Below are 25,110 nucleotides of genomic sequence, written 5' to 3'. Positions count from 1 at the left end.
TGCTTCAGCATAGCAGCAAATGGCAACCTGTAACGGACGGCGTGCCAGTACCTCGTACATTTTACGCATCAGTAAACGAAGCCCACGACCCATGCCGTGAGTGAAGGAAATCTCATCTCTTGCTTCCCCATACAGTGCATATCGCGTCCGTTTCACCCAACGGGCTGCAGACTATTCTAACGCACGGACTCCAGGGCATCTTGCCGCATGCATTATTTAGCTGCTGGAGTCGGAAGATTAGACTTTCGGTCTCATTAACTCCTCCGCTGGCTGCCTCGCCTGGAAAGCAAACCCTCTTAGTGAACTCACCCAAACCACTAAGACGCTCACACAGACCCCCACTAAGACGCTCACACGGACCCCCGTTAAAATCAGTGTAAGCCGCGTCAGCCAGTTGAATGCAGGCCATACGAGTTGGTCGCTGTGACTCCTGCCGCTTGACTCAAAACGCATGAATTCCGGCCCATTCAAAGTGAACTCAAAAGTCCTAAAAAAAGGAATTTGGGAACATAGACTGCCCACATCATTCCGCATTACAGAAGCAGCCAGGTTCCTTCTGTGACTTTGGCTTCTGGTGAAGACAGTAATGTATGTTTATTCACTAAAGAGAGTTGGCCAAATACATTGCATGCCAGCTTGCCATGCACGCCCCCACCACCAGCCATGCACGCCCCCACCACCAGCCATGCACGCCCCCACCACCAGCCATGCACGCCCCCACCACCAGCCATGCACGCCCCCACCACCAGCCATGCACGCCCCCACCACCAGCCATGCACGCCCCCACCACCAGCCATGCACGCCCCCACCACTGAAATCGTGGAAGCAGTTTCCCGATTGGCTGCTTCATGCACAAATAAGCTGGGGAGGCAGTACACTGCAGCTTTCCTAAAGGTAAGTGGCTTTATTCTTACTTTGCGTGGCTGCATGTGACATTAAACTGCCCCTTAGATCTCCAATAGTTTCCACTGTCCACATTTGCGTACTCTATCCTTAAAGGAGCACTACTTATGTCTTTTATTCCAAACGGTTTCCTCGGCACAGAATTGAAAGGACACTACATTACGCATTAACCGTGCACACACACTTTGCTATATGATGTATACATTGTATAGACCTAAACGCAGTATATACTTAAGGCGGCTAAAGCTGTGATAGCACTTTTGTTTTTTTGAGGAAATTCTGACATTCTCTGCACTACACCCGAGAACAGCTATCGTCAAGCAATCCCATCCTACTTATTAATCTACGGCAGGGATGTTGTAAATGGGGGGGCCGCCCACCTGTTGGGGAGACATGGAAGGAAAAAGCATTTTCTAAATCCAGTAATTTACGTTCACCTGTGATTTCCGGGAGCTTTTCTCAAACCGCCCTGAAGATAATTACATTGTCCATGCATTCTATTTCCATTCAGTGCACGGTCACAGGCCAAGGAATGGGCTTTCCTCCAAGCCATTTAAAGCAGATCAAGTAACGGGAACGCTTGCCAAAATTCCATTTAACCTCATCACACCACTGACACAGCCGGGCTTACAGAGCTCTCCATTAGACTACGTCAACTAATTGTCCCGGGCACACACGCCGGTAAAACAATAGCCTCTACTCTATAGAGAAACGTAAAGCAATACACTTTCACTTATAGAACTCTATATTCATACCAATCGGTTATGAAATATACTTACAGATTGTAGATCTTGTAATGGTTTTTATGTTTTGAGTCCAAAAACCTAGAAAGAAAGAAAAACAAATATTAACATCCGATCAAAATGAGTATTGGTTGCTTTGTGAGATTGTTGCTGCCTGGCATCAGATGGCGGGGGGGGGGGGGGGGGGGGGGGGCTGCTGGAGCAAACCCGGACCAACGGGGCACTTACTACAAGGAAAAAGAGTATGTGCAAATGACTGCTACATCCGATCTATCTCTGCACCGTTTAGGCAACGCAGCCCAGTTACATACCCAAACCAGCTACATTCTGCAGCTGCCGGCAGACCCCAGGCTTCGCTGCCAGTAGGGTTCAGTGCTGAATCCTGATGCCAGCGGTGGGTTTGCATGTATAACGGAACGTCCGTATCGGTGCAGGACAGAGGACGTCTCTCGTTAAACTTCATACGGCTAATTTTTCTTTCCTCTACCTGCTATAAACATGTCGTTGCAGTTTGACAGAATATGGATCGCTAAGCAAGCAGATCTGTAATGTTACACTGAGCGTTTATGGGTTTGTCAGTTTCTGGTCACAAGACAATTAAGTGAGATGAGACAGAAACATGTTTTAAAAATTACTTCTGGAGCTCGTTTGGGCTTTCTTCATTCTAAAAACATAAGCTGCACACCATACATTTTACATTATAATAAATTCATATACAATGATCCTCAAAAAGTACATAGAATGACAGCAGCCAATGATCAAAGAGCAGCCACCCCCAGACCCCCTAACTTTTTGTAGCAGCCACCCCACACCCCCTAACGTTTTTGAAGCTTCCTGGCCACTTTTTCAAGGGATGAACTGGACATTCAGCTGCACCAAGAACAATCTCGATGATGCATTTAGTTACCGGCATTAAAGATGGCGGTCCACCTGTTCTGCTGATCATATGCATCACAGTATTTGGGTCTTATTACTACCACCAGTGAGTATGTTAATAGGCATTCTACAAAAACAGGGGAGAATAAAACTCATACAGAGACTGCCCTCTTCATCCATAGTCCGACCACTCCTTGGCTGCTTGAAGCTTCCAATAAATCAGCAGTAAAAAAGTGTTCCAGTTTAAATCAATGGCAGCGTTTTCCACTCATTCATAGCAGCTTTCCCCGAGCCGGTGCCGGAGCCACACACCCGCTACGGCATTAAGCTGGGGTGGAAAAAGCGACAAACGCAGAGGGAGCGGGTTCTGCAGAACACCCTGTGCGTTACTTGCAGATGATGGCTGGAGTGTCCCTTTAAACGTCTTAACGATAACGTATTATTTAAAATATGATTGCATAGCCCTCAGCTTAGTGATTTAAATGGTCTCACCGTTGTTATACGACAAAAATCAGTTATCAAACAGCAAACTTACAGACGTTCAAATATATACACGTCAATTACAGAATATTTTCGATAAAATGTGTTTTCAGTGGCCACCACTAGAAAAATAATTTTTTGTCCCCAACTTCCTTTGATTTCTCATCCATAACCGGCCTGATCAGCTAACTACTCCTGCGCTCTCTCTGCCTAAATGGTGCGTTCTTTCATACGGGGCAGCTTATGTTAAAACAAATCTGCCCATTTAAACGACGGGGCAACCCCCAGGTGCTAAGAACCCCGGTACTCAATTCTACCCACGCAACCAACCAACCCTTCCAGCAACGTGTCGAGAAAACACAACGTGCAACATTTCAGATGCGTTCCTAACCCCTGCCTACAACGTATGTCTTCTGTAAAGAGGGCAACCATCACAGTCCAACGGCCTCAAACACCGAACTAAAGTAAGGAGTTTGTCAGATCTCCACAGTCGCTCTGATTATCATCAGCGGAGATGGTACAGAAGAAAGAGCCTTTTATTATTTGGAGAAATAGATCTATAGATGTGGGAAGACTTCATAGTGTTTTAGGGCTGCAACAACAAATTTCATTATCGATTAGTTGAATCGATTTTTTATCGATTATAAAATGAGGGTTTTTTCAGAGCAAATGCTCTGAAAAATACCCCTCATTATATAATCCGTTTCAGTGACTCACAGCAGTAACTGTGACAACTGGCCCCGCCCCTTCCTTTCTCCCGGTCCCACATGGCTAAGACACTCACTGTAAGTATAAAATTAATATTTGGGCTGCTGAAAGTTAGGGGAGGTGGGGGTTAATTTAGGGGCAGTTGTGGTTAATGGGGTGTTTAGGGTTAATTTAATGATGGGGACTGAGGGTTAAATTAATTAGGTTAATTTAAGGTGCAGTTAGAGGTAAAAGGGGGGGGGCAAACTAAGGGGAATCTAAATCCTGGGGCAGTGAAGATTAACCCTGTATTTATTTATCGAAGTATGGTGTCAGTGTGCTGTGAACTCTGAGGGGACAGATATCTGGAGGTATAAGGCATATAGGGTATATAAGGCATATGTGGGGAGGGCAGTGTGGCATGTCTGGGAGGCAGTGTGGCATATCAGGGGAGGACAGAGTGGTGTATCAGAGGGTATAAGGCATATCTGGGGAAGACGGAGTGGCATACGTGGGGGTAGAGTGGAGCGGCATATGTGGGAGGCAGTGTGGCAAGCCTGGCCTCAAATGTGCATAACGGGGGGGGGGGGGGGGGGAGGTTGGGAAATAATGCATTTTATCAGTTTTTTTTATTCTGCTGCTTGTTTTTAACATTTGTTTATTAAATTATTTTAAATAAATGAAAAATTTACATTCATTTTTTTATCCGATTAATCGGCCAACTAATCGATTATGAAAATAATAGTTGCAGCCCTATAGTGTTTATTCTCATGGTTTCTAGGAGTGACTTTTAGCTATGGCTGCTCTGTTGGCTTCCTCATTCTTGCTCTGTGTTATCTCGGCGGCGTGCGCTCCTCGTGAAACCGGTATCTTTGCCGTTACACCTTTATTTGTCATTGTGCTGACTGGAAGAACGCCAACTGCTAAAACCCAAAAACCAGGAAACGCACTTAGAGGATGCGAGCTTCGACTCATACAGCCCAAACGCAACCTAAAGAGAGGTTGCATCACCAGTCCAAGGAACGCATACAAAGTTACACTGCTGGGCTTATTCACGAAATGGGGGGCAGCCGACCGGATAAGTTTCATTGTATAAGTCACAGTATTTCTTCAAAGTCACCAGAATCAGGACCTCATTGTGAGGTCGAAACGTTGTTGTCCGTTTCCTTCAATAAATCTGTCTGATGGAACCCTTGAGCGCCTGGAGCCTTTTTCTATTAGTATTTCTTCAAAGTCTCCACACCCCGTTACATTAAGCTTTGCACAGGGCCAGCTCAACCCTTCTAAACATACCAGTGTTTATGCTTCATAACGAATAGTGAGGTTAAGGAGTGGAAACCCCGACTCTCCTTTTAGTGAATAAACCCTTTAAGCACTGGTTAGTGCCCGTCCATCACTTCATTTCTGCCAAGGCTTCTGTGAAGCTGCTGCCCTCGTCGTAACATTGAACAGTAAGAGCCGTGCCGGGCATTGAGAATAGAGCCGACATTACCCCCTTCATACATCTGTATCACAAGAGTCACAAAGTCCATTACTGATCACATTCATACAGGCACCATTTCTACGGTTTCAAACAAAAGCCCTATTTCTCCTGAAAAAAAAGATATATAAATTTGCGTGAAAAAGGGAAATCTTGATAAAACCGACATATATGGTAAAAATGGTACAGTAGGTAGGGTACTAAAAAATCTTTGGTTCAGAAAGGGTTAAGCGACACTCTGCTGACACCAACTTAAACATAATGTTTGCTTCTTTAACATGAGTGCCTGGCATGTTGGTCTCTTCATTACCAAAAAAACCGGACACCCTGGTAAATTTAGTAAAACACGTTACATGTCTGATGATGTCGTATTTAAAGCATCTTACATGTATTTTCTCTAATTGACTACACACCTGGCAGCTGATCAGGCTAGAGGGAGGTTAAATATTCCTTCCTGCCCGTGAGACACGTTTAGCATACGTTCAGTATAGGCTCAGTATACGCGGCATACTTTAATACTCCTCCGCTGCAGTCTAGACATATTCTGCCCGCCACCTCCACAGTCTTACCGAAGTCAAATCGCCTCGATATCAACGCAGCGACTGCTACAAACTTTCACGGAGAGAGAGACAAGTAATCTCATTGCTTTGCCTATTTATACACAAAACCACATAAAAAGGGGAACAAGTCCACAGCTTACTGAACGGACTTCTGTAATACAGCATTTTACCAAAGCCCTCTGCAGTTCTTTATTCTAGGCCTCCAACTAACGATTATTTTAATAATCAATTAGTTGGCCGATTATTTTTGATTAATCGGATAAAAAATGCAATTTTTTAAAATTTAAAATAATGTAATAAAAAAACGTAAATTTACACTTTCATCTCTTTATTGCAATGGCCTCTCGCTATTCACCTTCTTATTTTACTGACATAAAAGCTACAAGAACCCAAACAGTGTTTCTCAAACTAGGTTTTAATACAAAGTTATTAGTAAATATTAATTCATATGTTAACTATTTTTCATATTTAATAAAAACTGAGAAAAAAAGCCGTTTATATTTTCTATTTACCAAACTGCCCCCAGTTATGCACATCTGACCCCCAGCTTGCCACTCTGCCCCATATATGCCTTATACCTCATATGCCAGAGATTCCACTGTGCCCCCTGATATGCCACTGTGCCCCTGATATGCCTTATACTCCTTATATGCCAGTGATATCCAACTGAGCCCCCTGATATACCTTTTACCCCCAGATATGTCTTATGCCCCCCTGATATGCCTTATAACTTCCAATATGCCACTCGCCCCCATTTATGTCTTATACCTCCCTATATGCCACTGTGCACCCTGATATGCCACTCCGCTCCCCATAAATGCCCTGCACCACCCTGAAATTCTCCGATTCACACTCTGCCTCCCCCAGATACGCCACTCTGAAATTCATTATACCCCCCATACACCACTCTACCTCCCCTATACACCACTCTAACTCCCCCAGATATGCCATTCTTCCTCCCTGAAATTCATTATACCCCCCATACTTCACTCTGCCTCCTCCCCCCCTCCCATACTCCACTCTGCCTCCTCCCCCCCTCCCATACTCCACTCTGCCTCCTCCCCCTCCCATACTCCACTCTGCCTCCTCCCCCTCCCATACTCCACTCTGCCTCCTCCCCCCCCATACACCACTTTGCCTCCTCCCCCCTCCCATACACCACTTTGCCTCCTCCCCCCCTCCCATACACCACTTTGCCTCCTCCCCCCCCATACACCACTTTGCCTCCTCCCCCCTCCCATACACCACTTTGCCTCCTCCCCCCTCCCATACACCACTTTGCCTCCTCCCCCCCTCCCATACACCACTTTGCCTCCTCCCCCCCTCCCATACACCACTTTGCCTCCTCCCCCCCTCCCATACACCACTTTGCCTCCTCCCCCCCTCCCATACACCACTTTGCCTCCTCCCCCCCTCCCATACACCACTTTGCCTCCTCCCCCCCTCCCATACACCACTTTGCCTCCTCCCCCCCTCCCATACACCACTTTGCCTCCTCCCCCCCCTCCCATACACCACTTTGCCTCCTTGACAACGATTTTCATTATCGATTTTATCGATTAGTTGTTTCAGCCCTACTTTATTCCAGTACCCGAGCACGGACCTCGCCAAATGCATAAGATACATGGAGTGAGAACAGGACACGCAATGCTCTCCTTCATATAGTAACCCTGTACCAACCACTCGATTGCAACCCCCTTCACCCCCACCCAACTACTGAGACTGACGTTCCTGCTCCTTTAAAGAATACAATTTCATATTCCAGTTTGCGTCAGACTGAATATTATACAAAGAAAGTCCTGAAACTTGTTCCACCAATGGGTTCTGATCACAACAATAAAAATCATTGCATTCCAAGTGACTCTAAGATGCGGCTTGTAGTATATACATGGACTACTAGCCTTTTCAGTGTGGACAAGCGAGGTGCAGGAAAACAAAGACCTGGGAGAACGTAAAAGGGAAGCCTAACTCTCAAAAGAGGAGGGAACAAAGAAATAGCAAATAACTTTGTAAGACATTATGGTGAAAGGAAGAGGAAAGGTCCACGAATGCAGAATATCTGACAGGTCATCCAAACATGTGAAATATATTCTGAACGCCTCTTGGTCTACATAATTCATTCTCACCCTATAACCTGTGGCGAGACTGGTTGCCCTGTCCCGAGAGAGAAGGTAACAAGAGAGAAGTACAAAGAATCTGGAGTAGCTACTTCTATTCTATACATCGGGTGTTCATGTCTCTGGAGTCCAAAGGCTTTATCTCCTACCACTGCTCCAGGACATGAAACATTTCCACTCTATATTTCTATGAAGACTTGGGCTTTAGTTGGAATTAAATAGATATTTCTTCAAGGTGATACCCGTAACTAAACACAAACCGTATAATGGGCAGAGGAAGAGACAGCGGAATCTGTGTAATGTTTCTCTATACAGTTTGGTTTTGACTCAAGTCACTTGAAAATTCACTATCCACCCCTGAAAAAACAATTGCTAAGTCTTTAAGCCACAATGTTTATTAAGTGTGGATAAAGAAAAGAATAAATTGTCAGAGTATAAACCCGACCCTCAGTTTTGTAAATGTAGTGCTATTTTAACTATACCTGCTAACGCTATAAATATGGGTGACATTAGCCTCTATGATTTAGAAAACCTCCAAATAAGCATTCTATCCTGTCAGTATAACGCTGAAACCTACACAGTCCTATTAGGTGCAAATATTCTACATACGAAGGGACAAAAATAAAAAAGCATCTTTGTTTAATAGATTTCACGTGGACCAAAAGCTGCTGTTAACATGGAGATTCCCTACTCGCACGATGTCAAGAGAAGACCTTGCTTCTTAACACTGCAGAAAGTCTCTTTGGAACAAACCACTTTGTATAAAGAGGGGGCAGTTGAGTCATGTGGTATACAATAAACCAGGGCAGAACACCCCTATGGCGTTTGCACGGTGGTAAAGCCTGCCCTGACTGTGATGTCATATACTGCTGTGACATCACAATGCTGTGATGGTCTTTAAAGCATATGCAGAGACTCTGGCTCTTTCAGTTTATGAGCAGTAGCAGTACTGAGCATAACATTTACCTGTCCACTACAGGGAGTGAAATTGCGCTTTCAATTGAATTTGAAAAGACAAAATAGGCAGAGATTAAAAGGCTGTCATTCGTGTGCACGCAATACCCGGCACATAGGTGTGAGCCTCTGCACCTGACCATCTTTCAGTGACACCTGAAAGGTACACATTTCAGCCATCATGGGGTGCCCTTGCTTCGGCACTCCTAGCCCTCGCACAAGCAGCAAAATAACATTCATGCTGTTTGTCCTTGGCTGGGCGCTCTTGTGCGGCGGACCCTTACTTTCTGTCTATGGGTTCGCGTCATGCCAGTCCGACAGCTGTAAGATCTACAAGTTCATGGGCCCAGTAATTGCTGGGGCAGGCCTGGTATGTTTAATGATGGCAGACTTTACTGCCATACAAGACAAGAGAAGGAGGGAATTGGAAGGAGACCCGTCGGATCCAGATAGACGCTTCCTCTGCGGGAAAAGCCGGCAGCTTGTGCAGTTCCTAATACTTGGGATCCTATTAGTGGTTTGCGGGGTACTGGTTAGTATCCCAGGACTTGTGGTACCAGCCTGCAAGCCAGTATCCAACACAAGCACAACCCCTAAAGTCTGTGAAGCTCGCGTACTGCAGATAAGCACACTCGCACTAATCGGCTTGTGTTTCTGCTTGGCTGCCTGTATGAGCAAATACCATGCGGACAGTGACTGTGAGGAGGACCCAGAAGCCTCCAGAAATCAGCCAGTTCCTGAAACCGTGGGTGACGAAGTCCCCGTGTTCCCGTCAGCCCCGTCTCCATGCTTAGCAGCAGGACATGATCCGTCAATGAGCGAGGACCCTCCTTCCTACAACAGCGTCCTTTTTCAAATGGGCGACCATGAATACAACGTTCCACGGCCGTGCGGGCCGACCATAGAATACATCGATGAGTGTTGCCCTTCGGAGCCACCTCCAAGATACGAGGACATATATCCCACTCAGCCGGATCCTGAAGAGAGTTCAACATCATCGTATCACTCTGTTTCAGAATCATCGGAGTCGATCGACTACGAGCTCGCACCAGGACCCTAAACGTGGAAAGTCTGAACTATTGGGGGGGTTATTTTTCTAACATTTCGACTCAGTACAGTGTTTGAGCTGGAAGCGTCACCCAAAATATCACATCTGACAATATCCAGGTCTGCAGATAAAGGACTGAAATCAGACCGGGTTTTTTGTCAGTGCCAGCACCGTACATAATGCCTGTTGAAATGTTTTTTTCCCCCCCATGAGACTTCTCCTTTAAATAACGGATAAATAAAATGACATCTTTTCATGGTTGCCTCTCAAACAGTATCTGTGCGTGTTTGTGTGTGTGTTGGATATACCGTGTGTACGAGGTCACATTATCGTATGGAAACAATAACATGAATCTCTTACATGTGACATGAATGTTATCTATGGCTTAGAACCACCTCCAGGATACGAGATATAGCCTACCCAGCCTGATCATCTTCATATTACTCAAGCGACTATGAGCTTGCACCAGGACCATAAATGTGGAAAGGCAGGGGTTTTAGGTAGTAGTTAGGGTTGTAGTAGGATATATTAGCCATATCTGCACTGGGGTTTTTTTCGTTCTCAAAAATAGGTTTCCCCCCCAACATTTCTAGCTTAGTGTTGTCTCTCAGCCGTACTTCTCAAGGCAGTTTAACGCAACAATGTTGTGTCTTCGTTAAAATGCGCCGTGTTATATACATACATATATATATATATATATATATATATATATATATATATTACATATACATATACACCGTTACAACTGCCCCTCGCCAAATAGGCACAAACAAGTCTTGGAAATCAAAAAGATGACATCTCACCGCGGCGCTTGTAGACGTACTGCGGGCGCACAATTAGCTCACTTTCCGTCAAGACACGTGACTGTATAACTTACAGGGTGTTGGAGGGGGCACCCTGCGGCTTCCGTCTCCCGCAGGTAGCCTGTCGATATACCTGTATGGATAAGGCAGCCGCCATTTTTACAGGAGACATTTATCTGTGCTGGTTAGGGACATGTAAAAGTGCTGCCTTCGTGTATGTTGTGTGCATGACAGAGTCATTTAGTGGATAGAGCCCGCATACTCCAGGGCACAGTCCGTAACATATGAGATACGCCGGCTGTCAGAGAGGAGGATCCGCGTCCGCTGCTGCGCTGCGGGGGATCTGGATCTTAGGGTTATTATCTGACCTTTGTTTGAGGTCGGATTGTAACACAGGAGTATTTTTCAGAGCATTTGAAAACAAAACTGCATTATATTCGATAAAATTGATTCAACTAATCGATAAATTCGTTGGCAACGATTTTCATTATCGATTAGTTGTTGCAGCCCTACTGACAGGTATGGACCGCACATATGATCTTCTATGAGCTTGTACCCCATGTAGCTAACAAATTATTACCATCTAGCATGCCTTTATATCGCAAACAGGCCATCAATCGCTAGCCAATTAGCTGCTAAACAGGACAAAGGAATACAGGAGGCACCAGCTGAGTGACGCTGCTTAATGGGACGGCACTTGGCTACCTTTGTGTAATCATACTTCCTGTTGGAATATGAAGGAAGCCACTCACACAATGCAATCTGGGTCACATCTCGTTCACATGCAGTCAGTTATATGAAAATGTACAACTTCTACGAGGAGAGTTAAGAGGTACAGTTATACACCACTTAACAGACAGGACCCAGTGGGTAAGGGATCGGCCTTACAGCAAAGTTGGCAATTCTAGTTAGCTACAGAGTTTTAAACTTCAATCAAGATACGCAAGAAATATTGCATTAATCACAGCAATGCAAAACAGTGTGTGCATGCATGCGAGTGTGTGTGTGCATGCGAGTGTGTGTGTGCATGCGAGCGGGCAAACGCGTGCATGCGAGCGGGCAAACGCGTGCATGCGAGCGGGCAAACGCGTGCATGCGAGCGGGCAAACGCGTGCATGCGAGCGGGCAAACGCGTGCATGCGAGCGGGCAAACGCGTGCATGCGAGCGGGCAAACGCGTGCATGCGAGCGGGCAAACGCGTGCATGCGAGCGGGCAAACGCGTGCATGCGAGCGGGCAAACGCGTGCATGCGAGCGGGCAAACGCGTGCATGCGAGCGGGCAAACGCGTGCATGCGAGCGGGCAAACGCGTGCATGCGAGCGGGCAAACGCGTGCATGCGAGCGTGCATGTGAACGCATGCATATATGTGTGGATGCGTGTGTGCGTATGTATGCATTCATGCAAGTGTGTATGTGTGTGTGTGTGGGGGGGGGCGATATTTCAACAGTAACTGAACAACCACCAGTAAGCACTATTAGCAGCTGGGTCAGCCCAGGCACAGAGCTGAGATATCTGGGTAGAGTCATCCCATCTACTACAAAACAATCTTAAAAGTTGGTGCATTCCCCACAACAAATAACGTATAAAGAAGAAGCGGTTTACTTACCTTACTACATCATCTATATTATTTCTGTATACACCTTCAAGCCTTTCTGCAGGAAAGCCCATAGCTATAATGTTTGGATAAATATCTGAATTGTTAAAATTAAGGAAATAGACACATAATAGAAAGACATTTTCAAAATTAGGAAGAAGGTAAAAAACCAGACTGCACAAAATGCATTTCAACAAATGTTCTTACCCAAGGTATTCTGACCACCACACCTCAATCAGATATTGTTTTAATGTTACACAAATCAGCTTAGCTATCCCAAACAAGCACAAGATCTTTTTCTTCTACAGCTTGAAAAGGGCACGGAATATTTCCCACTATTATATTATTTGAACAGCGTCAACAATTTCCTCAGCGCCTCTTACCGTGAATACAAAACTAGAAATGGCAGATTAGATATGTCTATTGCTTTGTGCATCACTATATGGACAAAAGTATTGAGACACCTCTAAATTACTGAAAGCAGGGTTTGGCCCAGTGAAGGGAAATCTTAATGGTTCCGCATATAAAAGACATTTTTGGAGACTGTTATGCTTCCAACTTTGTGGAAGACCCTTTCCTGTTCCAGCATGACTGTGTCCCAGCACACAAACCAAGGTCCATAAAGACATGGTTGGATGAGTTTGGTGAGGAAGAACTTGACCAGCCGCGCAAAGCCCTGACCTCAACCCCATCGTATACTTTTGGGATGAACTGGAACGGAGATTGCGAGCCGGGCCGTCTCATCCTGACCTCACAAATGCTCTACTGGATGAACTTCACACACACATGGAAATAACTTGTAAATATTCACATATTTAACCTTTGAATGACTAAAGGCAACAACAAAGCCTTAGATATATATTTTTTTTTTTTGCAGAATTTAGTAAAACACGTGATTTAGCGCCCCCTGGGCAGACACCCGTAAAGTTTCACACAAGTTCCCGAGCGACCATGGAGTAATGCTAGCATAGGATGAAGAACTATTCCCCGATACAGTAAGTCAGAAGTGTACAACTCCAAAACCGGCCACAGTCTGCGGAAATCCCAGGTACGGTGCAGACATCTCAACCTCGTCCAAAACATTACTCGTTACCAGGAAGGATAAACGGCATCGGCGGCGCATCTGGAGCCCTCAAAGAACTATACATGATATGCACTCACTACCAAAAGTCTGAGGTCACAGACACGGTTTTTGAATGAAAAGCTAATTTTGTCTATTAAATAAAATCAAATGGATCAGAAATGCAGCATAGACATTATAAACGACTATTGTTGCTGGAAAATGGCTGATTTTTCCTGGAGTATTTTCATAGATTTACTTTATAACTACATAGGATCTTTAGTTAATTGGTCCTTGTTTTCCATTAAAACAGCCAAGTGACCCCAAACTTTCGAATGATGGAGTACATAGGGCTCCAGATTATACGCGTATAGCGTGTTCATCAGCATTGCGATTAACAAGAACCCAATCGTATGCCTGATGAAGGCGACAAACATGATTTAGCAGCAGTGACATTAAACAAAACCGAGTCACAAACAAAACCGGACAACAAGAACACAATGTGACGCGGTCTCTTCTGCACACCGGATGCGGTATCCTATTGCTTGCTGTAGGACAGGATGATATTTTGATATGTAAGAAATCTCTTTGTAAACAACATTTGGGGTATAGACTGTTTTACTTGAGGGTACGGAGCGACCCAGAGTGTGAAGCATTTTCACCTTAACTGCCTTTTCAGCTGTAGAAGAACTGACGTCCGATTGCCCCGGACTAAATACATAGAGACAAATATATTCCGACCTTAAAGTCTGGCCCTGACTTTCGTTAATGCTCGCTGCAAAACTTAAACATACTGGAATGCAAGGAAAATCACTGGGGGGCGTGCAAATCTACATGATATACACAATACTGTAAGCAGGGTCCCCGGCCACAGCTTCTGCATCATTCAGATTACCCGACGTTTGTAACATTGCACGGCACGCATTTACAATGAAGAGTTTCTTAGCCTAAAGGGTAAATCGCAGCATAAAGTCAGTAAAATTGGCTAAAGGACAGATGGGAAAAGCTGGTCATACTGCCTCTAAGGCGTTACACTGGCTAGCAATTTTTAAAGGTAAGTAGTCGTTTTGCCATTAATTTAGCTTTAAAAAGCCGTTACCGAGCCCTTCTGTTTGAAAAAATGCAATTAAATACTGCACTTAGTTACCCAAGTCTGTCTTATTACAGAGATGACCAAATCATATAATTTAAGCAAAGAAATGTTTGGTTTTGCCTTGCGGTGAATGCATTCCTAGCACATAAATACATTTGAGGCACACAGATCAATGGTTAAAATAGATTGTTTTGCAAAACAATCAGGGACAGAATCTCAACCAAAACTCGAAATATATGATTTTACTGGAAATTGTCTTTTTGCAGCCAAAGTGCCCCATGACAGTAAAAGGCTAGTCCTCAGAGTAACTTCGGCTAACAGGTTAACAGTGGCCACGACGGGGGGGGGGGGTCGGTTTGTTATATAAAGCCGCGTCTGTTCTCCGCTACGGCCAGACTCGCTGCAGAATCTCCCCTTTCAGACACTGAACACTTTGTGCTCCAGCAGCCACATTTAGGCCAAGGAAAACGCCTTTGGTATTTTCAGCATAGGGGATATATTCATGCCGTTTGCCAAGATCATTTCTGAAGTGACTACGCTTGAAAATAGTGCTGTTATATTCAAAAGCGAAAGAGAGCGAGCGAGAATGTGAAATAATCCTTTCTGGCTGAAGAGCCGTTTACAAATGTTCTTCGAAGAATGCCGGTTTCTCTCGCCCACAGTAACGGCGGGGAACACTCACAGATCAGAGTTCACGCGGGCGAGGCGGAGAGATCACAATCACAAAGGATGTGATGTAAAGCATTAGGTTGTACTCACTGATCACAATCCAGCCGGCGCTAGCATTCCAACCTCCACTTAATTTAACACCTTAATGGCACGTCACCGGGTCAGAACAAGAGTGGAAACTCACATATAAAGCTAAAGAAGCCGGATCGTTTCCTTCATACGCACCAAGGGTCCAGTCGCTCCTGAGATCTTTAATAGGAGCATCGCCGCATCACACGGAGGCTCTTCCTGGGGAAAACTCATGCAGCGGATGGTCTGCGTTGACCAAATGGGTGTGTTGCCCGTTACAGATAATCAAAATGCAATGCGGAATCCACCCAGGGCAGCATTCTTCACAGGAGGGGCAGTTTACAGCCCTGCTGCCCCCCTCTGCGGTCTGACAGTCCTAGCCACTCTGCTATCACACGTATTAAAGAAACATTTCGTGCCATTCAAGCAGTTTGCCAATTTGTTGTACAGCCGGTCCACGAAAGGGTTGACGGGCAACAAAGTGAACGTGAACCGGCCTTCCACTGCAGGGACACTCCGTGCAGCACACATCACGGAGCACTGGGGCTGCCCACCTACAGCTCCCCAAATGTAAAGCCAAAAAAGGGGCAGCCCCATGGTTTCTCCTTCAGCACAAAACACAACTCTGAATAAAGTAACCAAAACCTGGTTTTCCTTCTTGTTCCGATAAACCTCCTTTTTTTGTGGGTCATGTGATATCGGGGGGTACTTTCCCTGCTCTATCACACTGAGCTGGCTGCCAAGGTCCTGCTCAACCAATGAAATCTCTTCCTCCATAGACTTTCATACACATCACATACGCATTTGCCACGCTGCAGGCCTGAACATGTAAGTTATGTGGGATGCACTAAAGAGCAGCATTTACCAGCCCGCAACAACCTGAATGTGTCCTGGAAACAAAGGTCCAACGTTATCATCCTAATATACATCACTAAGAAAAAACCCTCAGTAGCATCGCGTAAGCCTTTAAGAACCTCTGCGGTCCTAACTATCCGACGCAGTAGAACTGCAGCTTTACCTGGCACCGCGGGACACCTCAGTGAAGCTTTTGCTCAGAGATCAATAAACTCACGAATGGCATATAGTGGGTAAAGCGTGAAGGTCAATCCTATGGCAAAGTTCCATATGTGAAGCAATAGTTCCCAGGGAATATTTCTGATGACTGATTTCACAGAGAACAAGAGAAAAAAAAAAAGTTTAATAGGCGCGTCATTTCCATTCTAGTTTCTACACAAACACCCTGTGGATGCAGACTGATTACCCCTAGTCTGGATCTGCTCTGGCCATCGCATGTATGGGAAAGAATTAAATCAAATATTTTATGGGTGTTTTTTTTCACGTTATAAAAAATGTGTTAGCTATACCTGGGTAACAGTCAACCAAGTGACAATGGCTATTCTGACAAACAATATTGCTGCGGAAGACACCGTGGTCATCGCAAAGTGTAGATGAAACCGGGCCATAACTGAGAGAATCGCAAACCGATGGTCCCCGGTGTCCACGAGAAGGCGACGGCTCCATATTGCTGCATTTGGTGCGTTTCCTACTGATTGGAACTCAGGTTGCAGGTATGTGAATTAAGCAGGAATAATGTTAAACGATGACGAGAATGACCGACCAAATCGCTGATATACTTAAAACTAGGGAACTCTGAGATGTTTACTTGGCTGTAATTTTTCACTTCTGAGGAGGGGCAGTTCCAGTTGAGACAACAAATACAAATTTAAAAATAAAATAAAAAATAAAGCATATTATGCAACCAAAAATGAATGAATTTATCTATCTGTCCAGAAATAAAAGCATGCCGAGGGAAACATACTCTCCCCGGATCACCAACATGTTTCATAATAATAATGCCAGCCACAAAACTGGATCAATGCGAGGGACACAAACCCCAAAACCAATAACACACTCGGAATTTACACGAAACTGGTTTATTAGCGAATCTATTTCCTATAGTCACCAAAAATACTGCATTTTAGATCCAGCTTAAAAAAAACTCTTTAGGAGGAGCAGCAGAAAGGCAGGATTACTAAAATGAATGCAGCGGGGAAACCCGACTCAATAACCATGAACCATCCCCGGCAATCCCGTACTAACCCGGCGACGTCCTCTCACTTCCCGCTCAACCCCGGCTAGGTACCAGGGCAGATTATGGAAGAAACCGGCTGCAGACAAAACCTCTCGGCATTCCACTTTTCTTTGAACACCGGAGATCAAGCCGTTTGGAAACAGAAATTAAAGGTCAGCCTCAAAGGGGGCATTTATTCAAAACCTTGGTGTCGCGAGAGCTCAAACACAAGATTTACCAGCACACAAAGGGTGTGAAAGGATGCGATCGCTAAAACATAGCTCAAAAAGCAGTCAAAAGTTGTTTTTTTACACTTAAAACAATGACAGATCGGGTTTACTGACCCGCGCCGTCCGTTCGCAGATCCTCAGACCCTCGCGTTGAAGTCGTCAGCAGGAAACACGGCGATTCCTTATCGTATAACAGCGGCCCGAGCTCCCCGAAAATACAACCAACGGCTGCAGCGGGAAGCAATAAAACGCGAAATCAGGTTGACGAAATCACTTGTATAACAAGCGCCAGCAGTTCACATGCCCGGAGGCTTATTTAACGGGCTTCGCGACTATCCCGGTTGTAATAAAGCATTCGGCATTTCTTTCAGCACCGGACAGCACCCAGGTGATATCGGACCCCCAAGGTGAGCCCAGCACAGGCCGCCAGGGACGCTAACAGCTTGAACAGGTTGCTTTAGTATTTGCTAGAGGGGAGTGATAAATATTAAACTTACTTCTTTTGCAGACCTGGTCATTTTGGTTAACAAAGCAGGTTTTTTATTGATTCAAGGGAAAGTTGTGGTTTTAACTCCCTCACTTCACTATTCATTATGAAGGGCAACAAACATAAGTTTCTTCAACGCGAAGGCCCCGTATGATGCATAGTTCAATGTGTAAAGATTTACGGACGTAACTATACATTATACAGAGCAGGTCAAGCTCTTCCTACAGCAGAAGCTCCCGGGGTTGGGGCTCAATAATGTAATGAAACACAACGCACCTGTCAACACTTCATTTAGTGAATAAATGCCAATAAAGATACAAAGCCAGCACCTATTAGCTGCAAAAATAACTTAACCGATACATTGCTACCAAATAAACTATTATATGGAACATCGTGAGCATACCGGCATTAGAGCCACACAAGAAAAGTAACCAGAGTTTATCACACACACATCATGCAGACAACCTGGGGTAGAAGACCTCCTGCTTCGACACAGGTTTGACAAGCCATGTTTAATCATAATCAGTATGCAGAATGAAACCCAGCAGCCACCTAAATCAGGTCTTCAAAACGAGTTTGTTGGCATTTCAAAAGTGGAGGAATCCGACAAATGTGATGCAAAGACCTTAGCGGGCGACATACCTCCGGGGGGGGGGGGGGGATACGAAGAGATAAGGTGGCTGAGCAGAGAGAAGACAATCTGTGGAGTTACATTAAAAGTGACAAAGTCTATCCTTGTGATGGGTACCTGGACTGCCAGGGCGGTGCAAGAACGAGACGGCAACAAGACCTCTGAATAGACTTGTTACCGGAAACTAAGCTTATTTTAGGGAAAAGAGTGGAAGAGTCTTAATGACCATACCCAACCCTGCCAAGCATTCTGAAAAACCTGACCATCAAGTAACAGAACGCAGCTCGTCTTTCTGTATAAAGAATGCGGTTTATCAAGAGGTGAAGAATACCTGCCATGTCAATGCGACTTCAGAAAATTCGGATTTTGTTGTGGCAACACGGTCAGGCGAGACCCAAGACTAGCGCCGTCTCTGTGCCGTTTTCTTCCATCCTTTGGTGCAACACCAAGAATAACCCGGCAAGGAACCAAACTCTCTCAACCGCTAATTCCCAGGATCACAGGCAAGCAGGAATGGATTATGTCAGGGTCCCACAACATGGCTGAAACGCACGCGAAACTAAAAAATGCATAAAATGTTAGGCAACTTGGCTTCTTGGATACGTCCACAGAATTAAATGCTCAATATTTTTCATACGGGACATTTAAACACCTCTGTTTCTACCAACTTGGGACACGCGCTAAAGTCTAGAATGCATCTTGGTATAACTGCGAAAGTCAACGGCTCAGATGATTACTGCGTCCATCCCCCCCTTGTATCACATACACCATTAAGCATATGATGCCCGAGTGGCCTCATTATTAAGTATTTTCCCCTTACTAAAGCATTTTGGGATTGTGCATAATCCCACCGCTCTCCCACACGCTGCATGGGACACTGGACTGTAAGACTCCCGACACTATATACACTGCGATACCACGGGGACCGTCTGCACTATCTGGTATAACGCGTGTAGAATATAGCGGTGCTCCGTCACTGACGTTTCAGGTGATTGAGGATTTCTCAGAAGCTTCCGTGGTATACCCCGCACATCTCCAGGTATATCCTCGATCTTAAACTATGACATGTCCTATGACAGGTGCTGCCTTAAGACAGTTAAATGTTTTTTGGGAACTAGTTGCGTAATAATGTGCTCCACAATCTCGTAAAGCATTACAACTTGCTGATATTTGTGGCAATTAACGAGGCATGTCCGTAGGAGACATCACATATACCTCCTTTTAACACAACGGCCTCCATGTTCGCCTGTCATCCTCCAATAAAGGCCGAGCACGGATCGGAGCTTTGGATTCCCAGAGAATTTTACACGGTATCCATATACACCCTTATTTACTTACGATGAGTTATAGTATAGCTTTCTCTAAGTCAGCTATATAACTATATATTCAGATGGGGTGCTGTAGTGTAAAGCATGGATATCGGGTCACAATTATTCTACTACTTGGTGGAAATCCTACCAGTTCAGTCATTCTCAGCATCTGTACGGCAGGTATGGAAAAGATAACATCTCCAGAACTCATTAGAGGAACTTATTGATGAGGAATCCTGGACACGGGTGCAATATTCATAGCTTATTACATTAAGTATAGAGTATGGCACTCATCACAGAGCAAAACAAATGATCCTCTGTTACTCAACAGCCAAAGCATAGGAGTCCCTGCTTTGACTCTACACCCTGCTTACTCAAATTATTATTACATAGCACTTAATACAATACATATATTCAAGGGGTATGATAAGAAAATAATTGACAGACTAAAACAAACCGATACATTAGGTAGAGAGAGCCCGGCTTGCAAGCTTACAATCTAATAAGAAAAGTACTAGTGAGAAGGATAACCGTTTTCCCGCCACAATGTTGGGTATACGGAAACATTTTGAGAAATGTTACCAAGTTCTGTATTTTCTACATATAACAAACCTAAAGTGTTTCTGCAGAAACAACAAATATAAAGCCATCACAGATCGAAAAAAAAGTCTCTGGGAAAGGAGTTCTCACAGACATCAAGCGGGTGAGGAGCTGCAGATAACCTCTGGGACTGTATTACGGGACAGTGAAACTGCATCATTACCCGGTATCCAAGCAGAGGAGAGGGCAACGCTGCGGACCCATAATATTCATTAAAAAAAGTAGAGGAAATATATAAATAACCTACAGGAAATTCTCAATGTTCTCATATTCTTATACAATAATACGCACTCTATTACACGCTTAATGACAGCATTCAGAAACACAAATAATTATATGCTGGTTCCTTATAATTATTGCAAATGGAAAGAGAATATATAATAATGGAAGCCAAGGAACTGTTGGATCCAATCCACAACAACCAACGTTCGCCTTCAACCAGCTTCTCTACCAAACAAAAAAAACCCTGCAAAGAGTCTGATGCAATCCTCGTCCGCGCGGACTTCATTTTCAACAGGATCTGATCTGTCTCTGGGATCGCTTCTACCCTGAAGATATCGGGGCATTATCGGCTGGGAAGAAGCACACTTACAACGGGAAGCAGACGGCAAGTACATGAACACGGCGGGGAAACGCATGGTCCCAGGCCGATAGAATGGTAAACATAACATCTCTCAGTGTCTGCAGGCGTGATAAGAGGTTGTATATACCGGGGTCGGCTAATACCATACTACCGAAGCAGAAGCGACTGGTCAGAGTATGAGGACGCTGACCCTGGCAAAGCAATGACGTAAACATACTCGCAACCGTGCAAAAGTTTGGGGTCACCGGATCAGTAATACAGCGCATGTTAATAGTGTAAATGACTACTGGAGCTGGAATCGCTTCACGGACATACAGAGGCCCTTTATCACTCCCGCGCTCAAAACGTGTTCGCTAATCCAAGTCTAAAGGGATCTAATTGATCATTAGAAATGCGTTTGCAATTATGCTACATAAAAACAGCCAAGTGACCCCAAACTTTTGAACGGTAGTGCGTGTGTGACTGTAAAACATAATGGGGGAAATACAAGTGACTGCCCACTTCCTTCAACAATTCACATTCCACCGAACCGTCCCAGAAGAAAGGCTCACAACCAGCCCCTCGTCATTTCATTACGGATCGAGGCATCGACATGTAACTTCGGATCGATGTATGCTCAGACAGCTCAGCTGCTAGACATTAGCTGCTACATTTCAATAAGGAGGAGGCTTCATAAATAACATTTTAGGAGAGGAAACATTCTGTGTAATTAGCGGCTCAACCTGAAAACGAAGGCATGTGAAGCACGATCTTCCTAATAAATAAAAATAAAACTCTAGAGTCATTATATATTCAACACGCTATTAAAATCAACCATAAATTCACCAATGGGAAAAACAGTTTAAAAAAATAAAATAAAAAGTCAGACTCGCCCGACTAAATAACTACTCCATGCCAAGCCAGAATGAAGCCAAGTCTAGCAATTTACCAACCGGACCACTCGCTTTGCTCAGATTTGCACAATTTAAGTTGGTGTTTCTTGAATATGACAGGCAGAGCAAAGAGTACAGGAATTTGGAGAAATGTAACAATATTTATATACGCTCCAAATTCAATATAATAGACTAGTTTTCAGTGATGTACCAAATACAGAAAAGCTTTACCCAAATCGGATATACTATATAACCAGCCAGCGGACTGATTTCCCATAAGGCTGGAAGTTATGAAGACAGCAGATTATTGTGGGAATTCTCAGAACAAGGCAAACATACCATAAAACGCTGAATCTGATGGGGAAAAAAGAACCATTCGGCCCATCTAACCTGCCTCCTTTCTCTCTTTAAAGATTCAAACCTTAATCAGCTCTTGGTCTGGTCTTTAGATCCAGGATAACTATATGCCTATCCCATGCATTAACCTCAACCACCTCTGCTGGGAGGCTGTTCCACTTAACCCTTACATTATGCACAACAGCACATGCAAATGATCTCGAATCATAGATTCCCTTTGAATCAGGTATATGCACTGATCTCTGAGGGGGTCCCTGTCCAAACTGAAGTGCGAAGGGTGCAGCAGCACATGCAGCCTGAAGGGAGACTATAGCAGATCTATGCACTTCTTACACCGAAAGCCAGGCCTACTAGTTCCTCATCGCCGCATTGGGAGCGAAGACTCGGTGGGGTTTGCTACAGGAGGTGGATCGCATTATAATGGTGCATGATGTCAAACTTCAATGCCTGCATCGCTCTACAAGGGCCCCTAGGATGACAATCACAAGAGGGGGTACCAAACCTACACCCCCTACAACACACCGCAAAGCCACCGGCAACCGCAAATTCACGGATTTCATCAGATTCTTACTTTTTTTCCATAGCATGACTTCAGACAATAAGCAGATCGCCCCCACCTCACCCCCTCCCACCCAGATGTTCTGACAGGATGCATCTGAAGGCGATCGGGGCAAATAAAAGCCCATTCCATATAAATGAAAAAGGGATACAGGTCAAGTCCAAGTCGAATCCATCCTCCTGGTATCGCCTTTTGTTCCTGCTGACGAATTCTTTGATGATGGCAGTCATGTCGGGGAGTCTGGGGGTGGGGAAAAAGGAGGATAGGGGGGCTGAGAGGTGCTGCTGTTGGGGGGCAGCAGCGGCCCCAGCTCCCTGATCACACTCCTCTACTCGGCCGCTCAGGTCTCCTCTCCTCCCCCTTCTCCTCCTTCTGCTGCTACTGCTTCCACGGGGGCTGCCGGGGGAGGCCAGAGTATGGCCGGGTGGGGATGTCAGGAGAGCCGGTGGATGCGGCCTACTGCGACCGCACGGCGACAGCCGGGTCTTCCGGATATCCAGATGTGAAGAAGTGACGAAAATGACGACCCCCGCCGCCGTTAACAGGGCAGTGCGAATTAACACAGTCCTTCCCGGCTCTCCCCTCCACCCTGCCCCGGGCTCAACACCGAACCCCGGGGAGTAAACCAAGAGTCGTCCGAGCAGCAAGTCCGTACTCCTTAAAGCCTTTCAGTAGCTGCCGTACCGGACCGGAGAACCGTTAAACCGCCGGTGTGGGGAGTACTGGAGCCCGCCTGCCAGGTATCATGTCTCCACAGCCCGCACGTTCAAGCTCCCATCATGGCTTCCCAGAGAGAGGCAGCAAAGAGGTAAAACGTATCCTTCCGCGACTGCTTGAGAGAATCACTCCGCCTAACTAGAAGCAGTTCCCTCGCCACATCATCCGCCAACTGACACCTCCCGGCTCCACTGACTGCTCGTACCGAGCGGAACCATTTCACAGAAGAACGCCGTGGACGCTTAGCTGCTCACTCTAAAACCTTTTGGTGAAACAAAGGGCCGATTGCCACAAAGAATATGGGAGAATTCCAAATGGTGTCGGAGGGATTTGCGATTTGCGTGTCTAGGACTACTTTTCGTTCCTTGAGGAGGGGGAGTCACGTGGTATATAAGTGGGGAACTTTGCGAAATGTCATTTTTTTCTGCGCTTCATTTCCCTCTCTTCCTCTTGCATGAAAAAAAAAAGTGAGAGGCCTTTCTGTGTCCCTTTAACGGTGGGGGATGGGTCTGTGCATGCAAGCCAGTCAGACCCAGCCTTTTCATTTAAACACAGCATGAATATATTGTATATCCAATTAAAATACATTTTAATGTACAATTAAAATACATCTCAGAAGTAATATATATATATTTATATCTTCATCAGGGTAGACATGCCTATCCCACGTAGGTTTAAATTCCCTTACTGTTTTAACCTTTACCACTTCTTCCGGGAAGCCGTTCCACTTATCTGCCATACCGTACAGTATTATCTAGTTCTGAACAAAGGGGAATTATTATTATGCAAATCTATTTACTCTCTTCGAAGGGGCGTTATATACATTTATAAATTTAGCGTAAGCTCCAATATTTCGAGAGCTCTTTACGGTGTAATTACCCGGAAATTGTCGTAGGTTTTCCCTCAGTGACGGACGGAATAAGGTCATCCATTTAAAAAGCAGACTGGGCTGGTTCCACAATATATATATATTTTTTTTTATTAAAAAGTAACATACTGGCCCAGTTTAATTGAGGGAAGATGCATCTCATGTCCCTTGGTGTCTATTGCATTGCTTGATTTATTGCCCCAGTTGGACGTCTTGCCGAACAGGTCTGTAGAGTTCCAGTTGAGTTGCGGAATAAACTTTGTTGCATTGAATCAAAATACAAGGGTTTCAATTTATTAATGAATATATATATAGTAATTATAGTAATTTTATACCATATGTCCCCCAGCGCTTTCCGCAGCTCTACTCTATAGGCTACTCATTCCTTAAAAGAAATGGACATTCTTCAAACACCGGATATGGGAATCTAAACGAAAGACCCTCCCTGGGAAATGTGGGTCGTTGGAAGACATGGAGATGCCTTTGTTTATTTCTTTCTTTCTTACCAATCTCTAGCGAGAATGTATACATCTTCATCGAAGAACTTTATTCAAGTTAAGAAGAAACTCATCAACCAAAGCTGGCAATTTCCGAGAGCCGGGCTCTTTCTCCTTTATCACAAATTCTGTAGCTGCCTTTGTCACAGGGAGCGTGGGATAAAGAATAGTTCATGCTGTAGGTTCCCAAC

General features: G+C 45.0%; 1 protein-coding gene across 1 annotated transcript in view; it reads right to left on the bottom strand.

The window, feature by feature from the left end:
* LOC149299026 (phosphatidylinositol 3,4,5-trisphosphate 3-phosphatase and dual-specificity protein phosphatase PTEN) overlaps positions 1–23,097 on the bottom strand; it is a 28,819-nt gene extending 5,722 nt beyond the window's left edge. Inside the window, exons 1-3 of the mRNA XM_089486912.1 lie at positions 22,989–23,097; positions 12,259–12,343; positions 1,683–1,727 (exon numbers count right to left, since the gene is read on the bottom strand). Of these exons, the coding sequence (XP_089343038.1) occupies positions 1,683–1,727; positions 12,259–12,343; positions 22,989–23,067 (209 nt within the window). The 5' untranslated portion in view covers positions 23,068–23,097. The remainder of the gene's footprint in view (positions 1–1,682; positions 1,728–12,258; positions 12,344–22,988) is intronic.
* Positions 23,098–25,110: the final 2,013 nt, after the last annotated feature.

This window comes from Sceloporus occidentalis, unplaced genomic scaffold (assembly GCF_023333645.1).
Source record: "Sceloporus occidentalis isolate IW3139 unplaced genomic scaffold, rSceOcc1.0.p SCAF_30, whole genome shotgun sequence".
In the NCBI taxonomy this organism is placed as follows: domain Eukaryota; kingdom Metazoa; phylum Chordata; class Lepidosauria; order Squamata; family Phrynosomatidae; genus Sceloporus; species Sceloporus occidentalis.
Note: the sequence above shows the minus strand (reverse complement) of the source record. Positions and strands in the feature narration are given on the sequence as shown.